Raw genomic sequence first — 14591 nt, 5'->3', positions numbered from 1 at the left:
GTGTTTCAGCACCAATAAAACGTTCCGCTCTCTGAAATTCAAAACTTCATCAAACCAAAAGCATAATAATGAAAAGAAACATGATTCGAGATGAAGAAGCAAAACCGAAAGATCCTCTGGTGATAACGCAGCTTTCGCATTAGCCATGTAATTGTAGTAACAATTCATTGAGCAGAACGCTAACGTTTCATCTTTTGGCTGAAATAAACCCAATTTTGATCAAATAGTTCCTAAATATTGATAAAAATATAGTAATTTTTAGGAATCGACAAAGATGAAAAAGAAAAAAAAACAAATGCAGGAAACCTCATGATCAATAATTCCAAGTTGGCGTGCTGTCTGTCTTACAGCAGGTTGATCAGTCAAGGCACCACAATGACGACATGTAAAGTCATCAGCGACTGGTAATTCCATTTTTTGGATTTCACCAAGATCACCTGAAAAAAAATCATTTACGTCGCTGAAAGAGTTCTCCATTTGAATCACAGTTTTCATTATAATCCGAAAGACAACCATTTTTCACTTATTGTGAAATTTCCACTACTTGAAATACTATTCAATTCAATTCTATTTTTGCCAGTTCATTTACCCCCGTCTTTTTAATTATAACAAAAATATTAAAGTCGTTTTTGCATATAGAGGAGGTCAGAATCACATTAAAAAAGACTACAGATTTGTCTGAAAGAAATAACTTCGACAACAGACGTTTTGAAGGTTCAGGAGTTTGAGGAGGAGTATCAAATTCATAATCTGGCAACTGTTCCATACCAAGGAGCACCATTAATTGTCTCAAACCAGCTTCAGCATCAAGACTGCTTTCTGGACCTTCGAATACAATACTGACCTCTACTTTTTTTGGCGACTCACGTTTCTGAAATATATTCAAACAATTAACATTATTTTCGATAGAAATACTTTTTAAAATTTCATTTCCATATAGTAGCTTACTACCAGTGAATTCATCTAAAAACTGAATAAATTGATGCAAATGTCTGACATTAAAAATCATGCCGGTTCAAACAACCAGTCTGCAAAATTGTCTCTAATTATTTTCGCTACATCGATTCCAAACAGTCTTCCCCTACTTATATTTCTCGACCATAGTAAGGATCTAAACAGATATTTTTTTCATAAATGAAAACCTTTATACATTTTGAGAAAGATATTCCACGATCTTAACTAATAAACGAATGGACAAAGCTTCACAAACCTTGAAAAATGCATGCCTTGGTGGTGCCTCCGGCACTACTGATTCAGGTATCCTCGAAATCTGTCGTAAAGGAGGAGAGTCCGAACGACGAACTACCGAAAGCGCTCGCATTTTACTTACAGGTTTTTCTCTTTCTTGCATTCCTCTTGGAGCCACGCATCTTGTTCTGGAAGTGCACACTGATTTATCATTAAGTGATGGAATCAACTCTAAAACATAATGAAAGAGGAAATCAAACCTGTATAAAATTGGTAGCTTTATATCAGCCGTAAAATCAGACATTGTGTGGTAAAGTGAAGTCTCATCGAAAGGACACTGAAAGAGACGGGTATAATAATCACCCATAAAAGCAAGTCGTACATTACCAATTTCGTTCCCTTTAATTGATGGTTTATCTGAAAAATAATGAGGGAATTGAGAACAAACTTATTGGAAATCAGTGAGCACAATCTTGAATAAACATCGATAAGTCGAGTAAGACTAATCAATCTACAAATCATGCACAACAAAACTGCCAAGACTGGTCAGCTTGTCGTTAAATAACGTCCAATTACAACTTCTTACGAAGGCTAAAAAAATTGGAAAAATGTTATAATAATTCAGCTGATTAAATTACAAATGTCATTTTCTCATTTTTTGAGCTATATCAAATTGAATGAATTTGAGAGATAAAATTTTTTATTATTTTTTAAAGCAACAGAGATGTTTTGTAGATTTAAACAAACCTATTCGATCTGGCAAATCGGTAACACCGAACATGGCATAAGATGAGCGACCAATGCGGGATATAGGTTCAATGGCACTTCGAGGAAGTTGGGGGCAAAGACGCAGTTGAGTGGAAATCCGTTCCAGCAATAATTCATACTCGTTACTATTTCCAACACCAAGTTTCTTCTGCTGAGAACGCTTCTTTTTTGGCTTTGGAGGGACTGAAAAGGAAAAACTGATAGATTTGCAATGGAAATTTATACGCTCAAAGACCTAATTAAAGATTTTAACATAAATTAATAGTGGGCCCTTTAACAGTGGTTCCTTTGAACCAGTGTTCGACCAACTCTGAAATCTTTAGGGAAACCTACTGTTGAACTCCAGTCCGGAAAAAGAATTTCTCTGCGATGGGTATTCTTTTTTCATCTGTGATTCTAGAAGTCTTTTCAGCATTCCGCTTTTTCGAGCAGCTTCAGCACCTGAAACAAATCAGAAAAAAATATTGTTTCAGAATGGAATGGAGCGAGATTATTCAAAACAAAATGCTGCGAGATTAGTTGATGTTCTTTCCAAGGAAAAAGAAGAAATGCATCATTATTTTAAATTTTCGAGAAAGCATATACCATCGACCATAATAACAGCTTGCATTATTAAGCGATCTACAACATCATAAATATCTCGTTCAAACTGCGTGTTAAGAGTATCAGCGGTAACATCACCAAGCGTTGCTGGTCTTTTACATTCTTCATTTCGATCATCGTCACGTCTTTTCCTCTTTCCCCTTCCGCCCCGATATTGCCATTCCGTTGAACTCGATGATCCCGGTCGACCGTTAGATGGTGTTGGAGAATCTTCAAAAATATCAAATACATTTAATATTGACTGCGAGTACTTCTTACCCTCATCTTTTTTACCAACAAAAGATTTTTCAAATTATTTCAGTACAAAAGACAAAAGAAAGAAAGAAAAAACCAATATTTCACAAGTCAAATGATACATCTCAAGTTAATTTAAAGCTTTCTAGAAGAAATACCAAAACAAACTCGGCAAAATCACTGCTCTCGAACAAAGCTTCTGAAAGAAGCAAGAAAATAAGAAGCTATACCCGAACATATTTGCGCAGTTTCAGTCTCACTTTTTGGAGTTGTACCATAGGCAGAATGATTATATTCAGACATCTGGTTCGCGCTAGATTGATAAGAAGGTCGACAGTTACCCATCACACCAAACGCTGGATATGATGGCGGAGGTCGAATACCGTTGTTTGGAGACATCATATCATCAGGCGTCGGAGGTGTACCACTTTGCGATTGTTTTGCGCGCGCAGCACTTACATGTAGGCCAACAGGTTGTACAACAGGTGTCATTTGAGGAATAAGCTCTGGTGGTATGTTATTTTTGACTTCAAAATCACGAACATTCGAAGAATGGAGTTTAATGTCGCGCTTACAGTTTTCCAAATCTTTTTGCCTGATCGGTATGGTATTGGCAAGTGTTGTAAGTGAGTGTCTACAAAAAAGTTGAGAATCAGACCAGAAACAACTTTAAATGAACGAAATACGGGATGATAATTGTTTTTATAAACTGACGCTAAACAGATGGCATCACAAATTTATATCCACCGCATTGCATCGAGCTTATATCCAATTAGTACCGGAGAAACACCACCTTGATGGTGAAGTGATATAAGTTCGCTTTTTATCCTATTCCAACCAAAACCGATAATGAAATGGACGCATAACAAAAGCAATAAGCTTACCTGTCAGTTTCGCTCAACTCAATTTCGATGCGTTGTCCATGAGCGTCATACTGCTGATTGTTTTTATTCAGTTGTCTTCTTTTCGCAGTGAGATTTTTCTTCTGTTTCCGCATCCGAGCTAAATCACTTTCAATTGCCTGAAATCGTGCTTTGCAAGTCAGACAACATACTTTTCTATCTTAAAAATATGCACCTTTCAAATAGAAAATTCACGATACTTTGAGAATCAATCGAGCAGGAATATTTTGCAGTGGCGAAGACGTTAAACGCGGAACAGAAGACATGTGTTTAATGCAGTGACATAGCTGCATAACGTACGAAAAAAAAAAAGAAAAAAGAAAAAAATAAAGGAAACATTGACACCAACGGTAGACATACCAATTGATATTTTGCTAACTCATTGCTTCGTTTCTGCAGCAAACTGTAATTATCTAGAATTTCTTTGCTCAAATGCGCAACTAAAGACTGCGGATTTCTAGCCGGTGCAGGTCTAGGCTGAGATGCACTAACGAATGAACCACCTTCCTGGAAGATGAACAGTCTTAAGATAAGAACTAAGGACATAGAACGATAAGTCACAAACAACACTTCAGAACGACAATATCCTGCCATAACATAAAACTCTTAAGATGTAAACGATGCAATAGTAATAACATCGAAGACAGCTGGCTATGGTTGGCATCCATCTACATTCACTATTATCCTTACAATGACTTGCTTAATTATAAAATTATAAAGAGTTAATAGTTTCAAGAGTTTCACAACATTATAAAGAGTTAAGTTTCAAAACAAAAGAAACGTAACGTTGCAAACTCTAATCTAAAATGACTGTTTTCCCAAAATAAAAATTTTCTTCTTATTGAAAGTTAAAAAATCAAGGACTGGAAGTACCTGTTCGGAATGATAATAATGTTGCTGTGCTGCTCCGTAAGGATGAACCATGGAGACTTCTATGGAACCTGCAGACGTATTTTGACTCATCACACATTCGCCACCACCATAAGGCATTGTTGGAACTTTGAAACGTTCATTATATTCTGCCTAAATATAAACAAAAAGTCCATTTTTTTCGAACATAAAGTTTATGAAGCGTGCAAATCCTACAAATCATGATGTAGAACGATAATTCAATAAACAGTACTTCAGAACGACAACATCCTGCTATATTCTCTTGTCCTGGGAGCATTCCATATCGATTTGGACCAACGATAGCTCGAACAACACCGGTAGGAGCTGCCGTTGACGTTGTAATACGTTTTGCCCGCGGCTGCTGCAATGAATTTTAACAGTTAAACAGAGATCAGACTTATAAAACGTGTAAATCCTACAAATCGTTACAACCCATCCAAAGCAAAAAATATTCTCACCTTAACTCTATTTGCTCGATTTTCTCTTGCCTTATTTACATACTGTTGCCTACTGCTGGCATCCAAAGATCTCCACATTCGATGAATGTGTTTCACACGTTCTGGCCATTCTGGATACTGTTCTTTCCACTGCGGGTAATTAATATTCGCATAAAGAACAGCAGCTTTCGTAGCACGCTCTCCCAATGGTTCATCTTCTTCCCACTTTTCTGTTGCTTGATTCACTCGTTCGGTACAAGTATCACCCAGCTTAAAATATTGTTGAATTTTGTAAGCTACACAAATTATTTCGAACATTACAACTATCAGAAAAAAAATTTTGAAAAAATACCTGACTGTTAGATCTGGGTTGAGTGTAGATGCCGGTTTGACTGTAACCAGGCACATGTACATTTGGACGAATACTTCCCTGAGTTAGATTACTTGTTGAAGCAATCGTAAATCTTCGAGCCTAAACAAGAATAATGACGGGATGGTTCTAGAATATAATCTCAAAGTAACAACAAAGTCTGATATCATCTTCATTTCAAAACAGTCTGATAATTAACTGCTTAATCTTTCTTGTAGAAAATGGATAAGTAATACCTGCTGTCCCGAACACAAAGTCTGAGATCGCACAGGACCACCATGAGGATTAACAGTTATTTGACCATCTTCACTGCATGGTCCCATTTTATCTGAAATATACATTATAAAATTAGATAAACCTGAAGCAACTTAAATGCAGAATAGTATTGCAAATTTTTGCTGAAACAGTCGATTTTTAACTTCCTAGTACTCTTCCTGATTCTCCTGTCGTTAGTTTTATGCCCCTAAAAGAGCAGATGCTTGGCCGAATATTGCATGTCAAAGAAAAATCAAAATTTGCATTTGGTTAATAAAAATTAGATATTATAGTTTTAAATAATACCACTTAATGCATTTTCCAATGTTTCATCATCGTCATCATCTTCATCACCATCCAGTAACAGTTCATTTAAATCCAAATTATCAAAATCAATTTCTTCCATATTGCCAAGAATGTCATTCTCCGTTATATTTCCCAAAAGACTTTCACTTTCACGCAAGGCCTAAGTTTGAATGCAATGAACTTCTAAAGGCAAACATTTGAAGAATAGAAAATTTTGCTCCTTGACATCCATTGATTAAATTTAAAATATTACGATGTTCCGGCAAGAATGAGCAGAAGCAGTTTAGAAAAAGATATCTACAGTACATCTTAAAACATTAATGACCTCAGAATCCATTTCGTTCAATTCACAGGATTCTTTTTGCTTATCGATAATCAAAGTCGCTTTCTGATGCTCCACTAAATTCGGTTCATCTACTACAACATCTAACAAACACCTCCCCTCAACTGGTCTCATACCAAAAAAACTTTCCTGAAAATAAAGTTCACACCCTTATTAGCATTTTGTTTTCTCGAGCTTTTTTATTGCTTCTTCATGAAGAATGTGAGATTCTACATAATTTGAATCGAAAGAAAATGAATGTAGAATGTAGAACCTAAATGTAGAGTACAATGTTCCATATAATTACCCAAATCAAAATATATCATGTATTGTTCGGCTCACCTGAATAACTGGTGGATAATTGTCCTCCAGTTGCGATCTCCTTGGTTTTCGGAAGCGTTTTATTTTTGGTTTTACAGAATCCTCTTCTATACCATTCTCGTCTTCCGCATTCAATAAACGATGTCGAGGTACCTGCTCCAATAATATTAGCATAAGTTGAAAATAAACTGAAGAAGCAAAGATAAAAATAGGTAATTATGCAGAACAGAAATACCTTTACAAAAAATCCACCAACACCCAATTTCATTACTCGCCGACCAGGACCACCGCTTCGCATTCCTCGACCGCGACCACTCATTCCTATACTCATTCCAAAGCCAGAACTTTCTACATCGTCTTCTTCAATTGGTTCTGAAAGTTTCATAAAATAAACTTGGTTACCACGAAAGCCATTTGAACAGTCCACTAGTTTAATGAAACAGATCCAGGGTGATATACCCACTTACAAAAATTCCACAAACGATTTATTGAAGCCTTCAACGATTCTGTTAAGCTGCCATTAGCCATTAACATTTATGCATTACATGATAATCAGACAACTGATGATTAGAACCTCTTTACTTTGTTAAAATCTAGCACTGTTTTTAATAGATTATTTCAAATGTTAAACAATAATTGGGCAACTGTCATCGCAAGTATTGGAAAGTTCAATTTGGAAAATTCTAATAATATGAAAAAATGACTAAATTTGAAAGATCTCAACCTTCAAACGAATGAGATCTCGGCGCAAAGAAGTACGATGGGAAATCGTAGACAGAATCAGCAGAACTGGGATAGCGAAAGAGTGCTCCACCACAGCGTAAATGTAATACTTCGAGTGCGCATTTGTTCATTGTCACATTGTCGCACACCAAAACGTTGAAAGCGTCACCAACAACATTACCTTGTGGGCGACACAGCGAGCAACGGAAACCATTTTCTGATGCAGTTTCAAACATCTCATCACCGTATAACTCTTCACATTTGCCATGTAACCACCTAAATATAGCTTATCACATCCGTTAACTTGGATATGACCAATTTGGACATAACTTTGACTAAATCTCTTACATAGGCAACAGATAACAGTACAGTCATTGAAAGGTGAACTCAACTACATGACTAAATCTTTTAGTTGGGCAACTGATTACAATACAATCGGTGATAGGTGAATTCACTTACTCGTATGATCAAAAATATTTCTATCATTCGATAAACAAGGAAATATCTTTTTATTCAGAAAAAGATAAAAGAAAAAACTTTCACTTTTAATGTATGCAGTTTGTACAACTAAATGCAAAATATTGCTCACGTACCTTGCACAGTGTTGACATTTAATGATGCTATCACCAATTTCATAAAATCGTAAACATTTAGGACATCTCCGAAGCGTAAAGCAAGTTTCACAAAAATGCTGATTATCCGCAATGTTGGATATTTGGTTACTACAACGCCGACAAGCTGAACACCTGAAAAAAATTTGATAGGAGATTACACTTTTTTTTTTTGCCGTTAGTAGGAGATTACATTTATCGGCAAATCACACTTTTGTGAAAAAATTTCAGAAGCTAGAGGAAAAATTCGCAAATATACCATTTACACCTCCATGGGCCATGTGGAATTCGCTCAAGAGGTGGTTCCAAACAATAGATATGGTATGAAATGTCACATTCATCACAAAGAATCAAGTTGGATTCGTCATGCCCATCGCCGCATCCTTCGCAAACCGTGCAATCCAAACAACGCCATCCTCTTTTTATTAGTGTGGAGTTGAGCTTAAAAAAAGTTGAATTCCATGTTAAAAAAAAAAAAGAAATGAACAATGTTAAATTCATTTCTTTAAGAGATATTCAGACTAAACAGTCCGTCTATCCTGTGACAAGAATGACATCATGAAAATTACTGCACGGACAAATAAAGACCATCTCAAGCCAAGTTATTATTACATATCAAGTTTAGTCTATCTGTTTCATTCCGCCACTGAATGCAGAACAAATTTGAACTGTAAAAACATAAGAGAGCAAAATCTGATATGCAGGATTAAGTCGGACAGACAGACCTTATCATGTAGTCCGACACAATATGTGTGATAACTTTGTGAGCAGGTCACGCATGTAACCATTGTCCCTTCAACATCTTTTCCAATACTACCACAAATTAAACATAAAGGCATTTGTAAGAAGTAAGAGTTCTCAGCACATGTTACAACCACTGTTCTGATATAATCATTCTCTTCCATACGATGACGAGTATCGTCCATTTCCGAACTTTCCTGATCTGCATCTCGATTTGCTGCTGCTGCATTAACCATTGCTAACATTGCTGACGTCTTACCGCCCCTACACAAGAAGTATGTTGGTATTATTCTATTACGTATAAAGAACAACTGACATAAACTGGTCACATTCCATGAGTAACAGTTCCATTTTCGAGAATGAGACTTACCATGTAATGGAGACTATCACATTTAAATCTATTACCGTGTATTTAAGAAGTAGAAAATTACAAACTTAAATTTTCATGCAACTCTATCTATGGTAGTGGCACTTTCCTAACATCTCTGACAAAAGTACCTTCAACATAAATTTATTTAAAGTATAACCTTGGTCGACGTCCTCTACCATTCTTACTGCCACCTCTTCCACCTCGTTTTCCTCGATGCGAATGAGTTACTTCGGTGAAATCATTTACTCCACCAAGTGAACGTGTTCGCGGGGTTATTCCACGGCCATAAGGCTTTTTCACTCCACCACCACGCGAAGTTCGGCTGAAGGTGCAAGAGTTATCACTTCTTTCTCTTCTGAAAGTGTTTGAACATTATCTTTTCATGATCCTTTCACTATCTTCCTATCGTAAAAGAACACTGCATTTCATATTCATTTTAAACGTCGACCTGAAGTTAACGTGAAATTATTGGAAAGTTTTAACTCCCCAACCTGGAATTAAATCGCAGCTCATCGCTCGCATCGCCAGTATTACTGAAGTCAGGAAATGAACCGGGCGAAGCTCTAGAGGAAGACATCGGTCCGCTCAGTGCGGTAGATCCTGATGGCGACATTGACGGAACTTGCCCTACAATTTCAGCTAATATTAGTATTTAATAGTGGTATGGAAATTTTCTACCAACAAACTCAGTTGTTATACATTTTACTCGAAAATAATGTAATAAAGCAAGAAATCTTTAATGACTGCTTCATGACATTTATGGCACCAAACTATCAATAACAATAGGAAACAATCAGTCTGATAGCAATTTTGAATCATATACTACAGAAATAAATGTTAAAATTGTAAACTGAAACCTGTAGATTGATGGATGCTGAAAAAATCGCCGAAAGTATCCAATTGAGATAATGACATCAACGGGCTACTTCTATTAGGTGAATCCATGCAATATGAGTTGTCAAGTGGGATGCTACGTGATGCTTCATCATGAGTGGAAATGGAGGTTGGTGATGCCGTAACGGAACCATTCCCAGCTGATATCATCATCGCATCCGCAACCAACGGTGAATTACGGCATGTTGGACAAACATATTCCGTTTCCACCGTATTTGCATTTAATGAATCGGAATCACAATCCGAGTGAATAAACCTGTAAGATTAATCCTTTCCCTAACAACATTTGTAGCTGATGAAGAAAATCAACTGATAGAGCTGATGGTAATAATCATCGAATTATCTGCAAATAATATTTCTCTAAACCAATGGATTTAAATGCGGCAAAACCATCTGTTAATTCTTTCCGACAGATTTCGAAGTTACATTCGAAGAGAAAAAGTAGATATACTCACTTTCGGCATGAACTGCAAGATCGCACATTACTAGTTGATATAATTGGATGAGTGCAAAGTGTGCAAGTAAAACCTGACGAGTTCATGTGAATAATGCATACCAGTTAGCACCCACCATTAAATAAACAGTAACCCTAAAAATAAGTTCGTTATTTTAGTCCCAGTAGGATATATATACATAATAGCAAGCACAAACTGAAATAGTCAGTTGAACAAGATAAATATTACGTGCAGGAAGTGCCGTTCAAATATCGGCATTACTATCTTAAACGATATGATACTTGTTTCCCTCCAACATCGCAATATGTTGCCAAAAATAAATGTTAACAGTTTCAACAGTAACTTGCAACTGACAGTTTCATCTGTCAAATATTCATAATAAAAAGGAAAAATTCCCAAAAAATACGAATAATCGATATCAACTACTTCGTCTGCAGAACAATGGATGCAAACAAAATTTCTCTCTAGGAGAAATTTCTGCCAAAATTAATACAGATTTTATTCGAAAAATTCATGCGAAATCAGTACTTAAAAAAAAGATGCACATTTACTAGTCTGCGCAGCTTGTCACTTTAAAAATATCTGAACGTAAAAGGTACAAATCGACAAGATTCATATGGGAAAAGTTTAATCACAGATTTTCAATAGTAGAGATGCTTTTCAATTATGGTGGTGGAAGAGCATCTCGACAGACCGTCAGAGAAGCGTAAATGCGAAAGCACATGTGTGAGTAAGCAATGCTCAGTTATAATCAATCAAAATGAAATCACTTCCAAAGCTTCTTCAATGACATGTTCTTATCCGAATCTTTTTGCATTACCTAAAAAAGTACTATGGAACATCTGGGGTCAGAAATTCAATCCATTAAGAAATGAAACAAAAAGCATACTAATCGAATTAACCATAAGTTTTACTTTGCCAACGGCCATTTCGAAATCTTCTTGAGTTACATGGATACGACGTTCCCGCAATGCAAACATGCCAGCTTCGGTACAAACCGCTTTAACCTCAAAAGTAAAGTAATCACTGCAGGATAAGTACAATCTCGGAAACAATTCACCGAAAAATAACTTTATTTGAATTTAATCTCACCTAACAAAACTAAGTAACTTACTTCAGCACCACTTGCACCCGGTATAGCTTCCGCTATTTTCTTCATGTTTATACCTCGCATAAGATTCATTTTGCGTGAATGGATTTTTAGTATATCTGCACGTGCTTTCTCATCGGGTGCAGGAAATTCTATTTTCCTGTCGATCCTTCCTAAAAAAATCGAAATTTATATCAAAAGCATATTGGGAAAATAACGAACTCAGAAAATAAATGAAGAAGCAGATGGTCACCACAAGCGACTTCAAATAATGTGAAGATTAGCAGAAACGCACACAGATGCATGTCATATGTTGCAAATGAAACATGTTTCAAATACATAAATAAAGAAAAAGAAACTACTAAATAAGGGAACCTGGTCTCAGAAGTGCTGGATCAAGAATATCAATACGATTTGTGGCCATAATTACTTTAATATTTTTGGTAGCTTCAAAACCGTCAAGTTGATTCAGTAGCTCTAACATCGTACGTTGCACCTCCGAGTCACCTGTTGAAAACATCTGCTCATATGCAAAAGCATCGATATGAAATGTCCACTGAGACCAATCAAGCTATCGGTCTAAAACAAAAAAAAAAAACTAACAGAAACTTACCACCGCTGCTACCTTCAACACGTGATGAACCAATGGAGTCTATTTCATCCATAAAAATTATTGACGGTGCATGCTCACGAGCCATTACGAATAATTCACGAACCATACGAGCACCCTCTCCAATAAACTTCTGCACCAATTCGGAGCCTGATACTCGAATAAATGTACATTCCGTATGATGAGCCACGGCGCGGGCAAGTAATGTTTTACCCGTTCCAGGCGGACCATACAACAGGACTCCCTGCAAACATCCATTCATTACATTCACTTTTAGTCATTCTATATGCTTCAAAGCGATTAACAGCTGAACTTGCACACGAACTGACAGCTTACATGAATAGATACAAAGATGTATATTTGAGGAACAATAAATAAGAAAACAAAGAAAAAACAAGAAAACAAAATGACAGAAATAACTGCAAGATTTCTTTTTTTTTGAAATAACTCAACTGCTCACTTAGTGCAGTGTACAAACCTTAGGCTGCGCAATTCCCAATGCATCGAAAAGTTCTGGGTGTTTCACAGGTAACTCAATCACTTCTTTTATCTCCTTTATTTGTTTATCCAAACCACCAATCATTTCGTAAGTCGAATCGGGAACCTTCTCTACCATCATAAGTGACACCAGTGGGTCAATCTGTCGGATAAGATCGAAATAAGATGAAATTACACTAACACTGGTTTCAGAGTGATTTGACGATTCCCATAAAAAGACAATAGCAAAATAGTAAATTAAACAACCACTGCAGTTTGGTTTCCAGTAGTAAGCCATTACAGTTCAGTTCTCAGTAGCTAACAGTATATGAACTGTTGATTTTAAAGCTTACACAGAAAATAAATAAAGATGATACGCAAAGTTAAGCTAAAACCAAGATTGGTTGTTAGCAAAACTATAAATGTCTGATTATTTCGAAGAAACAAACATTTCCATAAGATGTACTACCTTCAAAATAACCTAAACTCAGATCTCGAAAAGCTGTAACTGACATACAGTAAATTATAGTTATGTAGATTAAACAGTAACATCCCGATAGTTATCTTTTTCCATTCGAAACACCGAAAATCTGCAACCTCTACATACTTTTGGGCTAGAAGAAAGCATGCATTTACATTAACAAACATGTAGATGCAAGCATAATGCCCATTCCCGCAATCCAATACCATTTAAAAATTCTGTAAAAAAAAACCTTATTGGGGAGTACTTTATGCAGTGCATAGCTATCGGCTCTGAGGGCAACACGACATCCCGACGTGATACTATTTATGTCAATACCTTTATCCAAATCAACGACGTATTTTCCTTCCGGATGAACCTAAAATAAAATTTTGTTTAAGGAAAAAAAACAAACAAATATTCTTGTCAATTTGAAGTTTGGAAATTTTCCTGTAACAAAACAAGACGTAGGAAAAAAAAGCTCTAAAACAAGAGGGAATATTCAAACTAAACAAACCTTGACAAGTACTTTCTTTTTATCCATTGCTTTCGATACTTCACCAACATAGGATCCTTGCTCATGTAGCTGCTGCAGTTCTTCCTTTAGCATGCGAACCTGTAAGGATTCATATTTAAAACTTCCTTTGTCTAAGGTTATAACTTATGAAATATTGGTGACTGAATACTCATCCATTTTTTACTATTTCTGATATTAACGAAAAGTCGTAAATTGTGAATTATGTTCAAACTAAACATACCTTTGTATTAAGTTCATTTCGCTGAGCATGAAGTCGACGTAAATTTTGTGTTTTCTCTGCAACTCGCTGCTAAAACCATAAATTTGGAAAACCTTTATGCATCCTTCAAAATAAAACCGACAGAATATTCACTCATATTCTTTGAAATATTCCATCTGTATTAATCGAATTTACTCTTCACTTTTAAGTTCTTTCAAATGTTCATTTGAAAAAACATAGCAATCACCTGCATATCCTCGATTTTTGTTTTGTAATAACGTTTCAAGCTTTGTTCCTCGCTACTTTTACTTACTACACCCGCAGAAACCAATCCAGCCATCGGTGGTGCCATATATGTCCCGTATATTTTACAACTACAGTTAGCTGAAACTGACAGGAAAATTACTTAAATATGCCGCAAAACATGAAAGTGGATTCATCATTTTCAAAAGACAATAATACATGCTGTAACCGTTCCGCAATCAGAGAGCTTAGTGATAAGAGGGAAAAGATAACTCTCGTCCTTATTATAAACAACATCCGAGACTTTCCGGAACCCAATTCTAATCCAACCAGTTGGAAGAGGATTGGTATAAACTACTTGTCGAATAATAAAGTAAGCAAAGTTCGGATACGATGATCAGATATGCGATGGTCATGGAATGGTAATGGAGACAAAATGACGCTGTGTGTGTGTTTATGTCTGCGTGTATGTGGGTGTGTGTGTGTGTACCTTTTTGTGTGCGTATGTGTGTGTATGCTTGTGTATGTGTATGTGTGTGTACGTTTGTGTCTGTGCGTGTGTGTGTGTATGTGAGTATTTGAT

At 36.1% G+C, this 14591-nt stretch overlaps 2 protein-coding genes across 2 annotated transcripts in view; both read right to left on the bottom strand.

Moving 5' to 3' along the window:
* LOAG_17819 (F/Y-rich family protein) overlaps window positions 1-10477 on the bottom strand; it is a gene marked incomplete at its 5' end in the record, with an annotated part of 14933 nt that extends 4456 nt beyond the window's left edge. The window contains 27 exons of the mRNA XM_020450483.1: window positions 307-437; window positions 706-871; window positions 1211-1376; window positions 1449-1605; window positions 1936-2139; window positions 2290-2397; window positions 2542-2769; window positions 3024-3427; window positions 3678-3814; window positions 4056-4202; window positions 4569-4718; window positions 4819-4947; window positions 5045-5293; window positions 5376-5495; window positions 5630-5721; window positions 5955-6114; window positions 6280-6426; window positions 6619-6750; window positions 6833-6969; window positions 7322-7596; window positions 7914-8066; window positions 8191-8372; window positions 8657-8936; window positions 9200-9397; window positions 9534-9669; window positions 9900-10192; window positions 10392-10477. Coding sequence (XP_020305833.1) covers window positions 307-437; window positions 706-871; window positions 1211-1376; window positions 1449-1605; window positions 1936-2139; window positions 2290-2397; window positions 2542-2769; window positions 3024-3427; window positions 3678-3814; window positions 4056-4202; window positions 4569-4718; window positions 4819-4947; window positions 5045-5293; window positions 5376-5495; window positions 5630-5721; window positions 5955-6114; window positions 6280-6426; window positions 6619-6750; window positions 6833-6969; window positions 7322-7596; window positions 7914-8066; window positions 8191-8372; window positions 8657-8936; window positions 9200-9397; window positions 9534-9669; window positions 9900-10192; window positions 10392-10477 — 4767 coding nt within the window. The remainder of the gene's footprint in view (window positions 1-306; window positions 438-705; window positions 872-1210; window positions 1377-1448; window positions 1606-1935; window positions 2140-2289; window positions 2398-2541; window positions 2770-3023; window positions 3428-3677; window positions 3815-4055; window positions 4203-4568; window positions 4719-4818; window positions 4948-5044; window positions 5294-5375; window positions 5496-5629; window positions 5722-5954; window positions 6115-6279; window positions 6427-6618; window positions 6751-6832; window positions 6970-7321; window positions 7597-7913; window positions 8067-8190; window positions 8373-8656; window positions 8937-9199; window positions 9398-9533; window positions 9670-9899; window positions 10193-10391) is intronic.
* Window positions 10478-10906: 429 nt separating this feature from the next.
* LOAG_02984 (26S protease regulatory subunit 8) lies at window positions 10907-14157 on the bottom strand. Its single transcript, XM_003138521.2, has 10 exons — window positions 14013-14157; window positions 13787-13855; window positions 13546-13644; window positions 13282-13407; window positions 12570-12731; window positions 12095-12335; window positions 11857-11988; window positions 11506-11654; window positions 11306-11398; window positions 10907-11211 (listed from the first exon to the last, which is right to left on the bottom strand). The coding sequence occupies exons 1-10, from the start codon at window positions 14115-14117 to the stop codon at window positions 11158-11160; spliced, it is 1230 nt and encodes a 409-aa protein (XP_003138569.1). The 5' UTR covers window positions 14118-14157; the 3' UTR covers window positions 10907-11157.
* Window positions 14158-14591: the final 434 nt, after the last annotated feature.

The sequence above is a fragment of the Loa loa genome, assembly GCF_000183805.2.
Source record: "Loa loa unplaced genomic scaffold supercont3.133, whole genome shotgun sequence".
NCBI classification, from domain to species: domain Eukaryota; kingdom Metazoa; phylum Nematoda; class Chromadorea; order Rhabditida; family Onchocercidae; genus Loa; species Loa loa.
This window is presented reverse-complemented; position numbering and strand designations above follow the sequence as displayed.

Excerpts from the sequence above, each read along its gene's own strand:
- LOAG_02984 (XM_003138521.2), bottom strand. The coding sequence starts at position 14,117 with ATGGCACCACCGATGGCTGGATTGGTTTCTGCGGGTGTAGTAAGTAAA. Across the intron at positions 12,336-12,569 it reads TGGGAATTGCGCAGCCTAAG|GGAGTCCTGTTGTATGGTCC; the intron begins GTTTGTACACTG and ends GGATGTTTGCAG. Across the intron at positions 11,212-11,305 it reads TCGAAATGGCCGTTGGCAAA|GTAATGCAAAAAGATTCGGA; the intron begins GTAAAACTTATG and ends GTACTTTTTTAG.